At 39.8% G+C, this 14,777-nt stretch overlaps 1 protein-coding gene across 1 annotated transcript in view; it reads left to right on the top strand.

Moving 5' to 3' along the window:
- Window positions 1–14,777, top strand: part of SCN5A (sodium voltage-gated channel alpha subunit 5) — a gene marked incomplete at both ends in the record, with an annotated part of 172,786 nt that overhangs the window by 77,120 nt on the left and 80,889 nt on the right. The window contains 2 exons of the mRNA XM_080338593.1: window positions 2,496–2,669; window positions 4,118–4,474. Of these exons, the coding sequence (XP_080194719.1) occupies window positions 2,496–2,669; window positions 4,118–4,474 (531 nt within the window). The remainder of the gene's footprint in view (window positions 1–2,495; window positions 2,670–4,117; window positions 4,475–14,777) is intronic.

The raw sequence follows: 14,777 nt of genomic DNA, 5'->3' as shown, positions 1-14,777 counted from the left end.
ATTTCATGGAGGATTTTGCAAAGTCATTTCTAATGAAAATTGACTTTTTTTTTTTGCAATCCCCTATGAAAGGGAAGGGAGCCCCAGCTCCAGGGCAGGCTGCCAGGTGATTGCATCCCTCAAAGCCACCGACTGCCAGACCCCTCCCTTGCCCCCATTGCTGTCTGTCATCTTCCCGTTGCATCTAACCCTCTTCGAGTGATGATTAAAGTGGGGGGGAAGTACTTAAAAGGGCAGATCTTTGCCATTTTTTCCTCAAAACAAACATTTCTGAGAGAAATGAAAGAACAAAAGTGGAGCATGGATTCAGTTTCTTGGAGAGCGATTCTTGGTTTGCTGGCAGACATTAGAGGTCTCCCACTCCTGTTGTCCATCTAATTCATGCTGCACCTGCTGCCTTTAGTTCATCACTTATAGGAACCAACGTTTTCAAATGAGATCAAAAGGCCTGACAAGCACATGTACGTCTCTACATGGTTCATCTGCCTACATGGTACCACCACTTAAAAAATAGGTAGATAGAGGAAGATTCTCCCAATTTTTGTTTTCCATTAGAAACTGAGCCACCATTATGCAAAATTAGAGCTTAAATAGCTGAAATGATAGAAGTTTGGTGGTTTTTTTTTAGACAGATTCTTTCAAATAAGCAGTGCATATTTAGCACCAGTGGGATGTTACTTGTTTTCTTTCCAGCCTTTATCATATTCAGCATCCAGCCACTTGTACAAGCACAACTCGCCATGTACCAGGTGCCGGTAATTTGACAACCGCTGTTGGAAATTCATAGCTGGTACACGTACACGGTTCCTGACGCCTTTAGGAAGGCACAGACATTTTTCTATCTCACTGTAGCATTTCCTTCTCAGAAGGCTATTGATTAAAATGATTCAGGCAAAGAAAGTGATCCTCCTGAGTCATTTCTCAGCAAGATGGTTGCATAATGCACGCAGCGTGGCATCGTGGTTTTAAAGACGGTCCCTTGGATACAATTTCCCAGACATCCAGTTTTGTCTTGTTCTCTGTCCTAAGGGAAACTGGAGCATTCTAGCAGGAATCTTTGGTATTTCCGACCACCATGAGTCAGAAATTGTTGGCTAGTGAGAAACATGAGACAGGTTGTTGTGTTGGGTTTTTGGTGTGAGATGGTGACTGGATGTTGTTTTATCCCAATGTGTTGTTGCAGTTCAAGGTATCGTTTTCCTGATGAGAAAGAAAAGATGTTTTACACAAGGAATTGTGTAAAATGGCTGTTTGGAAGAATTAGTTCCTGAAGCTTTACAGAGTAAAGCCAAGCATACCTCAAATGCAGGCTATGATAATGTATTTTTATTCCATAATATCATAATTACATAATCTTAACTTTTCATTTCCATGTCTTAATGGGTTTCTCATCTCTTGTTGCTCAGAGTCGATCGGTTTTGCTGGGATAATGCTGCAAATATTCAGCGTATTGGAAGGAAAATTTTTCTCCTTGAGTGTGTATTACTTATATGTGAGCTCTGGATTCCCTTCTCTTTTTTGACTAACACAATGGATTAATGTTGATTGTTTCACGGAAAACCACGTGCTTTAATACAAATGTACAATAGACAATTTTTCAGAAACATAAAGCTCTGTGCAGCTTGTACTGGGCCTTGGAACAAAAATAAAACAGTATATGAAGAACTCGGTGCCCACATTTTGTCAATTTAAGTTGATTGTAGCCTTGCGTTCTGCGTTTAAACTGTTACTTAAGGAGGGCATGGGAAAGGACAAGAGCTGATTCTCTGAGATACTTTGCAGAAATATGTTAAAACTAAAATTGCTGTCAGCAGCTTTCCCTTTCCCTCTCCCTCTGCCTCATAGGTAATATTTATACGTTGTTTTAAAGAAAAATGTTCCAATTAGAAGTTCCACCATACGGCATTTGAACTGGGTCATAAATAAGCAATATGTTCCCAAGATACTGTGGAAAGAAAATTGCCGTGACTATTGTTAAAAAAAGACTAGGACTCAAATTAAGAGTTTATAATCACCTTTGCTGCCAGTAATAACCTCAGAATGACTGGAGGCTTGCGTTGCCCTGGTATTGATAATAACAAAATAAAAAGGATAATACAGCATGTACACTACAACCCAAATACCCCTTTAACACTCCCACTCTATTCATTCAGGTTTCTCCACTGAAATGAACAGATTTAACCTTTATAAAAGGCACCTTTACATTTTATTTTCTACCACTGAGATTATTCAGGTGGTGGAAGGAGATGGAAATGGATGTTCCAAACCAGAGCTTGAACTCAGATGTCATTGCAAGTTTACGGCAGTATTGAATATTATTGTGAAAAGACTAGACAAAGTTGTAATAAGGATAAAGAATCAGCCATGACAAAATAGACAATATTTGCTTTTAAAATGTTTTTGATTTCTGCTGTGTTCAGCTGTACCAGTGGAAAGTCTGCAAGCAAGAAGCTGTGCTTAAAAAGTTACTTTGACTTCATATTTTCTTTCTGCAGGTCTTCACTGGGATTTTTACAGCAGAAATGATCTTCAAAGTAATTGCCCTTGATCCCTACTACTATTTTCAGCAGGGCTGGAATATTTTTGACAGCATAATTGTTATACTAAGCCTGATGGAACTGGGTTTGTCCAGCATGGGAAACCTGTCCGTTTTACGCTCCTTTCGATTGGTAATGGTCTTATTCTGTTCTTACCCCTCTTCTTTTATTACATATAAACTCTGACATGAATGCAACATAATTTCTTAAAAGCAAATCTGCCGATAAAGGCTTTAATTTGAACAGTACATGACACTAATTATAGGCTGCGGGATAAATGGAATTGTTCCAGATTTACATCAGGGTAAATGAGAACATAATTTGATTCCTTCTATCTGTGCCAGGTACTTGTAGCACACTTAAAATGTCTGAGTTCCAATTTGTAATAAAAATCTGCCATTTTATACCTGTACACCTGTTAGCATAGTCAGCAGATAATTGATAGCCCAAGAAATACAAGAGCCAGTAACTTGTTGTTTTAGAAGCTGTTATTCCTATATTATGTTATAAACATGCCACCATTCTTTTAAATGTTGTCAAAAGAAAATGTCTTTGAATTATTCACGGAATGATTTTTTTTTTTTCTAGAACTGATCAGCATAACATAGCATCTGTCTTTCCTGGGAACTCCTTAGCTGTCAGCCCCTTTGTTATGCCCGGGATAATGGTATTCTATTAATGAGAGACTGTTGACATACTGGAACAGAAAAGTAGTTTCCTTGCCAGCCTGACATTTGCATTGCACTTCATGTACCAGGATGTCCATGCTAATCATTCTGGCCATGATATGGTTGCACGATTTGTGAAGACCAGAAAAATAAGCCGTTATGGTTATATTTAGCGGAAGACCTTTGTTTTTTTTTTAATATATGTTCTTTTTTTTTTTTCCCCCTAAAATTCTCTGGACTGATTGAAAATGCTATTTTTTCACCGCTGCTGCTAGGTCCTGAGAGTCTCCTGTCAGTTTTTGAGCAATCCCTCTTCAATAGGGCTGAAATTAAGCCTTCAGTTGAAAACACAACACAACGGCTAGGAACCATTTATATCCTTAAAATAGGTTTTAAGTGGGACGTGGGTTGTGCATAGACTGCATGATCCTCAGCACAGAGGTGATTTTCACCCTGGGAACTAACAGCTAATAGCAGCTGGCTGAAGCTTGCTCAGAAACACAGAGGCGTTGCTTCTCTTGCTGTAGGATCTAACCCTAAACCCTTTCCCTCAAATGCCTGCCAGGCTGTTTAATTTGAAGAGGAAAAGCAACGTAAAAGGAAATATTAAGACCTGAGATTTCCTCCTTACATCCTCTCCCCACCGTGATATTGGGGGAACGAGCCTCTAAAAGCACATCTGTCTAACAAGGCAGAGCAGAGCTCTGGGAAGGTTAATTCTCATCTAAGAAGCTCAACTGATATTTTATTAATAGATGTAGTGGGGTTAACAGGAAGTACAGCTAAAATCACCTTGTACCGCACATACTGTGGCATTTAACATCTTTCACATGTCACCCACTTTAATAATTCATCAGCTGAAATTTCTCTTGCTTCTGTGAACTGACACTGTTGTTTATGTTTTGTTCACAGCTGCGAGTCTTCAAATTGGCAAAGTCCTGGCCGACCTTAAATACGCTCATTAAAATCATTGGTAATTCGGTGGGTGCCCTTGGAAACCTCACTCTTGTGCTGGCAATCATCGTCTTTATTTTTGCCGTGGTAGGAATGCAGCTTTTTGGGAAAAGCTACATGGACAACGTGAAGAAAATAAGCACGACTGGCAATTTGCCACGGTGGCACATGAACGATTTCTTCCACTCGTTCCTCATCATCTTCCGTATTTTGTGTGGGGAGTGGATCGAGACCATGTGGGACTGCATGGAAGTTGCTGGGCAGCCGCTGTGCCTTCTCGTCTTCTTGTTGGTCATGGTGATAGGAAACCTGGTGGTGAGTTCTCGAGATGTTTTATTTCTTCCTTTCCTTCTGAGTGTGTGAAAATATACCATTTTTTTAATCCAGAAATGGCAAATCTCACATTGCTCCGTGGGTTTAATTTGATGAACCAAGTTGTCATCCAGAGAAGCTTGTCCACATCCAAGTACAAAATCGATAGCATTTCATTACTGATTAGGAATGAAGGCTTACTATTTTTTTTTGTGAAAGAAGTCATGTTTTACTAGAAGAAAGGCATATGGGCCGGTCATATTTAATTTGTTTCTGAAGCCATTCATGAAGCTGAAGGTATTCCAAATCTCTTTTCCATACAGAAGTAAATATCACCTCAGCTGTCACTGTTTCAGGAGATATTTTTATTTCCCTTCATGTTTGGTCCAGAACACATGAACCTTACAACTAACACAGTGTCTTTGAGGGGAGTTTTGAATGTCTTTATCCTGGATATTCTAGGGAGCTGCATGCTGTGTTTATAGCAATGTCACTTGCTCACTTGCCTTTTTAATAGACTATCCCATAAGCGTGGCTTACATAAGCTCTGAACCTATTAAGACTGAATTGTATTTCCCTGTTGACATCTTATGGAGCGCTTTGCTGGCTCGCAGTCATTGTGGCAATGTTTTGCCTGTTCAGCTTACAGAGCATCTTTGACATTGTGGCTCTAATGGGCTCACTGTTTATGTTGTGAATTGTTTAATAGTAGATGCTGCTATTAAAAAAAAACAAAAAAAGGTTGGATTTTGCTATCAATTGTATTTAGTGGTTGTTATGCTTTTAAGTACCCAATGTTTTGGTTCTCAGCTGCTGGGGTAGAAAAGTTATTGAAAGATCTTGTAGAAAAACAGAGCACATTGTTTTATTTACATTAATTTGTATTTTAGCAGTTTCCACTGAAATGTTACTTTGCAAAAGCAAATTATATTTCCTAGTTGTTGGGGTTTTTTTTAATATAAAGTCAAAATGTTAAACTATGATTACTCAGAAAGTGGCAGATTACGTATTTTTTTTTTCCCTAACTTCCCTTTCTATAGATTTTTCTTGGAGCTAAATGTAAATAGAGGAGTTGGGGCAAATTATTAATTTCTGCATATCTTGTTGGAGAGTTTAGCATGTGATCCAGAAAATGAATCTTCTCCTGCCATTAAGCAATGGATTCTGTGTATGATAATGAAACCTGAAAATAAGATGTGGTAAATTCTGGGGAAAATGTTAACATTTGAAATATTCATGGGTTATTGAAAGATGTGAATTTGCAACATCTGATGCACTTAGATATTAACACTCATCAATGTGCGTAAGTTCTGTTAAATATGAAATCTGATTCAGCAGAGATTGCATTAGCATTGTCTACAACTATCTAACCATCAGTGCTCAAAAAAGTCTGTCTCAGGTATAAAAACATATTGAAAACCTCTTTGAGCCCGAATAAGCTGTAGTTACTGGTCAGCTGAAACCAAAAATGTCAGCTTTATCTTTTTCAGCCAGTAAGCATGCGGCAGTGACTGGTGAATAGGAATGATTACTGTCTGTATATCACTCAAAAGAAAAAAAAGAGGAAATGATTCATAGGTGTGAAAAGAACAACAGATTCTGAATCATGAGACTCATCTTGTGTCAACTGTGTTACACAGAGATTTCATGAGGTTGATTAGCAGGTACAAGAAAGGTCCTTATTCCTCTGGCATCAACACAATTCTTGCTTTCCTCACTGAGAGTGCATTGAACTCCCAAACTCAATTATTTGCTGAATATCATCCTATGCAAAACTTCCAGTACCCGAAAAGCACCATGAACCCTTCAAAATTAGAAGACTCGAGTGCTAAGTGTTTTACCTGTAACTGGGTTGCTATCTGTGCCAGCAGAATTTCTCTTTTAACTTGCTGAGATCCTTATTCTTTCTCTGCATTTCAAGAGTCAGTTCTGATATGAAAAAACATTATCCTGAGGTTATATCTAGTTTGGATTCTGAATGCTTTCTTAGTTTCTGAAAGCATGGAGGAAATCTACTGCATTTTTCTCTGTGTAGCAGATCTGCACACTCATCTAGATTAGATACTTCTATCTGTCACATATGCCAGTACTTATGGTAGTGTCTGTGGTCACTTTCCCAACTTCAAGGCTGCGTGTTACGTAGCACATCTGCTCTTTAACTACTGTAAAAGTGATGTCTGCAGACTGGTGCTGGAAGAGTTAAAACCACTGCGATTCTGCGGTATGGTCAGTGATGTGGTTTGCAGGTCTCACCAAGCTCCAGTAACATAAATTCAGAGGAATAGCGGAAGAAAAGCTAGGAAAGTTAGTAAGTGCCCTTGGCAATTTCATGTTAGAGCAGTCCGGCTGTTGAAAGGTATTTTAGTAAATCTTAAATCTTTGGTTTGCATTCATATGTCCTGAAGGTGTCTTGGACCAGCAAAGCACCACATGAAACTATGTTTATTGCCGGTCAGCTGGTATTTGAGTTATCTTCAAAGAACCAAACTTTGCAGCATAGTTGGAAAATTATGTGCTGTGTAACTGCCTTTTGCACAATAATACTGTGCTACTATTGTCAGAAGGCATTTTTGGAGTCATTGAAGCCACTTTGGAAGGTAGAACCAAACCAGACAGATAATAAAATAGTTTCTCCCTCATTTGTAAGAAAGACCTTCTGAAATTGCTAACTGGATAATTATGCTTACTGTTAAGTTTTGTAAAGGACTTAAAATATTTCCTATGTACATTTATGTTACTGAGGTTAATAAGGAGAGTCACTGAGACAGGAATTATTAAGAAGATAAAGGAGGGTTTTTGCTGTGAGGCTCTCCCTGATGCCCCCTACTCTGCTGGGTCAGCCAATGTGAGAATTGAGCATGACACAGCCACTTCTCGGGGGATAATTGTGTGTAATGAGTGCTAACCATGTGCATGAATAAAACTGACACTCAATCATGGAAGCTACAACCTTCCAACCTCATCATGTGTGCATTACGTACACTGGCAAAGTCACCCTTTTACTCTTCTGCTGGCCACCCATAGAATCATAGAATAGTTTGGGTTGGAAGGGACCTTCTAAACTCATCTTGTCCAACCCCTGCCATGAGCAGGGACATCTTCACCAGCTCAGGTTGCTCAGAGCCCCGTCCAGCCTGGCCTGGGATGTCTCCAGGGATGGTTCATCCACCACCTCTCTGGGCAACCTGGGCCAGTGTTTTACCACCCTCAGTGTCAAAAATTTCTTCCTGGTGTCTAGCTTGACTCTTCCCCTCCTTTAGTTTAGAACCATCATCCTTTGTCCTATCACAAGAGAAGAATGCAAGAAAATAATTCCCCAGATGAAGCCTGTTTTCTACCAGCTTCTGCTGAAGTGCCACCAAGTGACGGACAACTTGACACAGGGCAGAAAGGCACTCACTTTCTTTGCTCATGCTCTGATTTGACTGTGTATGACATAAACAGCACCCAAAAAGCACCAGTGTTACCCCAGGCTAACAGCTGCAGTGATTAACTCACCCTCAGGGCTGAGTTTCTGCACTGCTATTGTCTCACCTCTGATTTACATACATCCCTGGTACTTCCACAGCACATCCACCACCATTCCCCAATCCACCACAAGCTGGCAATCCACTGCTGCATTTCCATGCTGGATTTTGCCTCTTGGAGTCACAAGCATGCCAAGACATAGAGTCGGTAACCAGGGAAGTGACATCTTCAGAATTTTTCTGAAAGGTGAAATACAACTCTGGAACAGGTCTCTTAGGATGAGTCCTCCTAGGCTTTTTTTTCTTGCCTGCTGTCCATGGAAATGTTATTTATTCAGGAAAATATTAATGACATTTTCTGATAACACAGAGGCATAAACAATGACCAATTTCTAGCATATCAGTCTATCCTATAGGAAGAATTGCAAAACCATTATAATTGAATTAATGTGTGATGCATGTAATTACACAATACGAAGTGTAAGGTTATGCACTCAGCCCTATTTAAGAATTTATGCTATGGCCAAGTAGGTTACCAGCAGCAAATGTTTGAGAGGATAATAAAAGTATACATATCAGCCACTGTGGACATCTATATCTGAGATAACTGCATGGAGATGCGTTTGTAGTCAGATCTGGTTAACGGAGTTTGTGAAGTCACAAAATATCTTACCTAAAAAGACATCGGAAATACATCAGATTAAATAGACCCTAAAAGTACCTGTTTCTGTTCCTGAAGTCTTGGGAGGTAAACTCAGCCATAGATATCTTCATGTACATAACACCCTGGCTGACCGAGCCAGTACAATGTTTCGATGTACCAATATACCAATGCCTTGCACCTGTTAAAAAAGTGAATAAGATTCTAATACATATCAGGAAAGGTAATTACAGAGGAGAAAGGAGAGTATGAATGCTGTTGCACAGTGATCTGCAGTACCGAATGTGCAATACACCGCATTAATGACTGATGCTCAAGAAGGATTAAGTACTATTGGGAAAAGCACAGTATGGGATGAGGGGAATGCAGAGCTAGGCCTAGGAGGAGAACAATTTAAGTTGCAGGATACTGCACATCCCAGAACAACAGAGTATAAATCACTGTAGGTACTTTTAGGCTGGGATTGGAAAGGAGGTTCCTGACTATAAGCACGGTGAGGTTGTTTAGGAGGATTTTCCAGCATGACTGGCTAGCCCCAAACCAGCAGTATGTGAGATGGAGCTTGATTACTTTGTGAAGAAATGTTAGGAGGAGGCTTGACTTGGTGGCCCAAGAGGACATTCCAGTCTTGTCTTCCTATGCCAGTTTGAGTACCCAGCAGCAGAGCTGCTCAGCATGGTTTGGATTAAAGTTGAAGTGACCTACTTTGCTTAAACACACTGGAAACTTTTATCTGAAAAAGTCAGATACTTCTGGAATCCATCCTTTTATTTTACTTCCACATCTCAGTCAGCCTTAATGGATATCTTTTCTGTTTTATCATGACCCATGACTGTGGCACACGGAAATCTGGAAATGTCACGTTCTTGGAAAAAAAGAGGTTTGTTCCTCTCTACATGCCTTTCCTACAGCTCAGTGTAGGACAGTTCCTTGAAGAGATGTTCTGGGAAAATGCTGCTAAACCTCCATCACGTTAAAATCTGTGGATTCTTAAACTGGTTAGATGCCAAAAAAACCTCATTAGTTCTCATTCATCATCATTTTGATCTTTAACAGCCAAAATCTGTTGATAAAATGACATATGACCAGACCTGTTCTGACAGAGGCATGCTTCTGCAGCAGGGTGAGAAAGAAAGAAATGAAGTTATGAGGTATGTCAGCACTGCATAACTTCTTAGCATTTCCACTTCAACATGTTCTTCCACAAGAGTCTCCCTCCTTGATGCTGGAAGGTTGTCCTGAGCACCACCAATACAACATGGATGGGAATAACTGTTCTAGAAGGAGGAGAAGGGTGAGAAGGATGAAGGGCTGTTTAGCACGGATCCTGGCCTGGCAGATGTGCAAGAGGGAGATGTGGAGTGGGGAGGATTTTTTGGGTGAGGAAGAGAAGTGACAACAGGTATATATGAAGCTTATTCTTTGAGAAAAAAATCACAGCAATTTCTTGTCCTGAATAATTTTCCTAAGTGACAGACCCAAAGTAAAATAAGGAGACATTGAGTTCCATGTGGCTATCTGATATTTACTAGCTATATGCCTGTAACCCTACAATGAGGCAAAATCAGTTTCCGTGTGTGCCTGCAAATTTGTTTCTATCCAGATAAACTGTTTTCTTTCCTGCCTATATTTTCAGCATTAAGAACAAAGAAAAGGCATGTGGTAAATGTTTAACTCTGATTAGATTTATTTACTTCAGGTTTTTCTGGTTTTGTGTTTTTGTTTGTTTTTGTTTTTCTTTACTTGCTAATGTTGCCTTTAGTTATCATAGTATCACAGTATGTTTGGGATTGGAAGGGACCTCAAAAGATCATCTAGTCCAATCCCCCAGTTTGGTGTTTGCAGTCAAGAAAACAGAATTCACAAGAGGTAGCTGTGATGTATAGTGTATAAACATGCAAGATGGGGCTGCTATTTGCATTGTGTGGTCTTCAGCATGGGGACTTGGTTTTTACATAAAACCATTTCCTAGAGTTAATTACCGAGTGCTACTACATGAGCACCATGACCTCTAATCGAGGAACATAACAGAGTGCATATGGCCACCTATGTAGGAGAACTGGTAGCCCACCCTGTGGGAATCCATCAGCTGGCCAACTGTACAGGAGTTTCGCAGGCAAGGAACCATCCCGGCTGAAAGTTTGTGGTCAGTGCAGGGTACAAAGAAGTTTAATAATATGGAGCAAGATGATCTTTTTACATTTGTCCCCAGTGCCAGAAAAATGTTCCTGGGCACATTTAATTTATTAGTGTAGAAGCAGCCATGAAATCCTGTCTCACCCAATACTGATGCATCTCCATCACTGCAAATTTCTCAGCAGATCACAACCAGGCTTGAAAGAGGCTTATGGTGATGTGTCAGGTTTTCTCTTTGTTTAAATGAAAGTGATATAGAGGACTATCACTGTCCCTTGTGGTAAAATCACAAGTAATAGCAAAATACCTAGACATATAACAGGCCTAGGTAAAAGTGGATTACAATTTCACATTTAGAGAGCTCAGATGGCCAAAGCATATTATGATGGTAAAAGGAGGTCTTCAGATGAGACTTGTATTTCTGCCTAACATGAAGGGACTGTCACTGAGGGAAGCAACATCAAGACTGACCATTCTAAAAGACATTAATCATTACACCAGGGCGTTTCAAGCCCATGAAACTTTTTACAGGGTGATTAAGTCTTGCTTTACCCCAAAGGAATGAGGCCTCATTCATTAAATGAAAATGGAACACTGATGCCATGATAGCACTTTTCCAGCTATCTCCTTATTTTCAAGTTACGTACAAATCTAGAACTACCAGTCCCATTTTCCTAGTTGTTTTTGTCTATCCCTAGAGAAATGTACAACTCAAGAGTCGTAATGAGACTTGCTGCCCTGAATTAAGTAACTATTTGTTCTTTTAATGCCAAACATACTCTTATTCATTGAGGCCACTGAAGACATCCACTTTGTGAATAAAGGTTAATCTCCTTGGAGGGAAATGTAGTATTTGTATTGTATCTAGTGATTAATATAAATGAACGGTTATTTTAAAATATGGTGTGCCTCCTAATTGCAAATATTAGGTTAGATCTGCTTGCTGGAAATTAAAGCAAGTTTGGGGAGAAGGTATTACAAACACCAGTTAAAACATTCTGGGTTTTAGGGTTTTTCTAATTTTTCAAACCAGAGTAAAGGTCTATGTCCTCAAGCTTTATACTTCTACCACCAAGCAGGTACACTCCTTGGGGCCCACCAGTTCCACTTCTCACACATTGGAAGGAAGAGGGAATAAGATACAACTGTATAAAGCTGGGTTTTATACAGAACGGTGTTTTTCAAGGAAATGTGCATCCACAGGAGATTAAATGAGAAGTTCAGGTTGTCTTAAGTTTTGAATGAGTGCTACCTTCCCTCTGCTCTCTCCGTCCCTCCAAGTTTGTGTCCTGGATGCCTTTGCTTGCCTTATCTGCTCTTTCAGCAGTTCCCAGCATTCTGGAAATGTGCGCTTGTATTTTGGTTACATCAGCTGCGAATGCCACTGTGACAAACAGGCGAGAATAGGCATGTCAGTAACAGTCATCGTCAGGACACACAAAATCTGCAACGCGACGAGCAGAGTGCGCCGAGGAGCGGGACTCATCAGAAAGCTGCAGGAGCCGTAATGAGAGCTGGGAGAATACTGGAGATAGGGGCTGGAGAGTTAAGAGGGTCTGAAAGTAGCCAGAGAGCCCAAGGGATCATTAGCGAGAAGTGGAAGTGTCATTTGAGTCTGTCTCGTCAACTTTGGGAACTTACATAAGGGAGACGAATTCTCTTTCTCGAGTCACGTGCAGCTTTGCAGAAGAGCAGCCCAGAATACATGAATAAGCACATTTGGGGACACAAGCAAAATAGAATCAAAACAACTGTCAACAAGTTACCATCTTTTTTGCTTCTCCTGATGTATGCTTACAGCTGGCAGCAGATACATTTAGTGTGATACTGGAGAATTCAAACCTCAGAGGAAAGTAGCTAGACCCCAGCACATTTCACAGCTTCTCCATATTTTTCCTGCCAGCTACCTGCATAGTCCATGTGTCTCGAAGCAATTTTTGCTATTTGTATTTCCCATTATCCACCCTTGCTTGAGCAGTGTCTGGGAAGCAGAGCACTCAGGTAGCTGGTGCTTTTGACCAAAAATCTGGCTGTATCTACTTAAGTATTAAACATCCTCAACAATCACAGAAGGTTCACCAGACAGAGATAGAACCATGTGATGAATCAAAAAGATAAATCCTGACACCAACTGTCAATCAGTCCAGTTGCCTCTGATGACTCCTAGCAGAGATGGAAATCTTTCATCCTCATATGAGTTAAAGACAAGATGGGAGGAGAAACTGCATTCAAAATGTACTCCGAAAAAGTAATCTGCTTCCTTCTGTCACTCCAGATTTATGAGTTTCTGTATCCTGCCACAGGCTCAGTTCTTTCTTCTGAAGAGTCGAATCTTGGCACTTGGTGACTAAATATGAGCACACATCTTGTATTAAGGGACAAGTGTGTTCGGTTCCTGTTTCAAGGTACTATATGGTGTCCATGTTGAATATATTCTCAAAACTGCCAATTTTTCCCTACAACATCCATCCACAGAGGGGTAAATATTTTTAAATACAAATAGCCAAAACCCTAATAAAACATGGCGTACAGAAGAGGAGCAGTGGTTTCTGATGCAGCTCAAAGGGGGCTGAAAACAAAAACTGGACTAAGGCTCTTTTTAAATCTGTGAAGTAAAGAATTCCTGAAAACAATAATCCAAATGAGATTCATTGGTGAGCTGTGACAGATTTTGGCATTTGGTGCAGATTTGCATCAGTAGAATTAAAAGTATTGCTTTTTGATCTATAAATGAGTCACTGGAGTGTATCAGAGAGGAACAGAATCTGATCATAATGCTAGTGGTCTTCTGTAGGTACGTATATCAGGGAATATCAAACTATCTCCCATTGACTTTCATGGGTGTGAGATGATTTAGAAATACGGAGCAAGAGGAATGCTAATATATTAGTTCAATCAACCTGCCCCTTGGAAACCATCCTTATGCCTTTTGTTCTAATTGTGTTTCCAAGTCAGAGATTTTTCTCTAAAAATATTGCTTAAGCATTGACTCCATTATATGAACTGCTGACAAGATGAAATATTTTTAATAGAATCCACTATATATATCTATATGTACATATATAATTTTTATTTGTGAAGATGATACTAGCATATTGTTTGTTGAGATTTGGTCATAGTCTGAGGACTGAAGAGTACTTGAGTTTTCAAAATAAAACCTGCAGCCCTTCTAATGTAGTAGACATCAGCAGGGGAAAATACTGCCCACCTTTTGTACTACACCTGTCCTTGGTCAATAGTGTAATGGGGTTTTGTCAGTTGTTGAGTTCTTGCTAATAGCTAGGTAGATATTAAAAATCTAGAAGACATTGAGTCAAATTTAAATGGACAAGAGTGTGCAAAGGTAGGTACAACTAAATGTGTCTCTTTTCATTAATGTTGCTGTGCGAGTTGTCTGGGTTTTGTTTGGATCTTCCCTAGCCAGACTCTTGTTTAAATTAGTTCTCATTGAATACGACCCAGATCTGCCCTTCCTTTACTTTTCTTCTGCCTAAACTGTATTTTCTTTCTTTTTGGTTAGTTCTGGCCTTGATTATAGTAATCCCCTCTTTGACATTGCCGCATATCTCTGCTGTAGTCTTCCTACTCTTATGCCTTGAGCAAATCTCCTCCTCTTTCAACATTGCTTTGGCTTTTTGCCTTCTATGACATCTTTTCCGATCTCCATCTCATGGTGTATCTTCATGTCACCCTTCCCAATACACAAGCAAAATCCAAGTCTCTATCCCAAAGCCTTTTGAAACTCTTGTAATTATTTCAATGCAAAAGTAGTTTTATTTTTTGATCAAGCCACTTTTTGTACAGAAGCTCTGCCTTCTGTGGGTCACGGTCATATTTTGTGGGGGAATGAATACATGCTAATTGATATGAGGGTTTGGACTCAATGGTACTGTTAATAACGTTGATGTTTTCTGTGCTGAATTTTCATGGGGATGAAAATAGGCACTTATATTTGTCTTTGAGGATGGACATTTTTCAAGCAGTTCTACTCTCAGTTTGTTCCCCTTCCCCTCTGGGTGTTTCTTCCAGAAGGACTTCCATG

This window comes from Nesoenas mayeri (assembly GCF_963082525.1).
Source record: "Nesoenas mayeri genome assembly, chromosome: 2".
NCBI classification, from domain to species: Eukaryota; Metazoa; Chordata; class Aves; order Columbiformes; family Columbidae; genus Nesoenas; species Nesoenas mayeri.
This window is presented reverse-complemented; position numbering and strand designations above follow the sequence as displayed.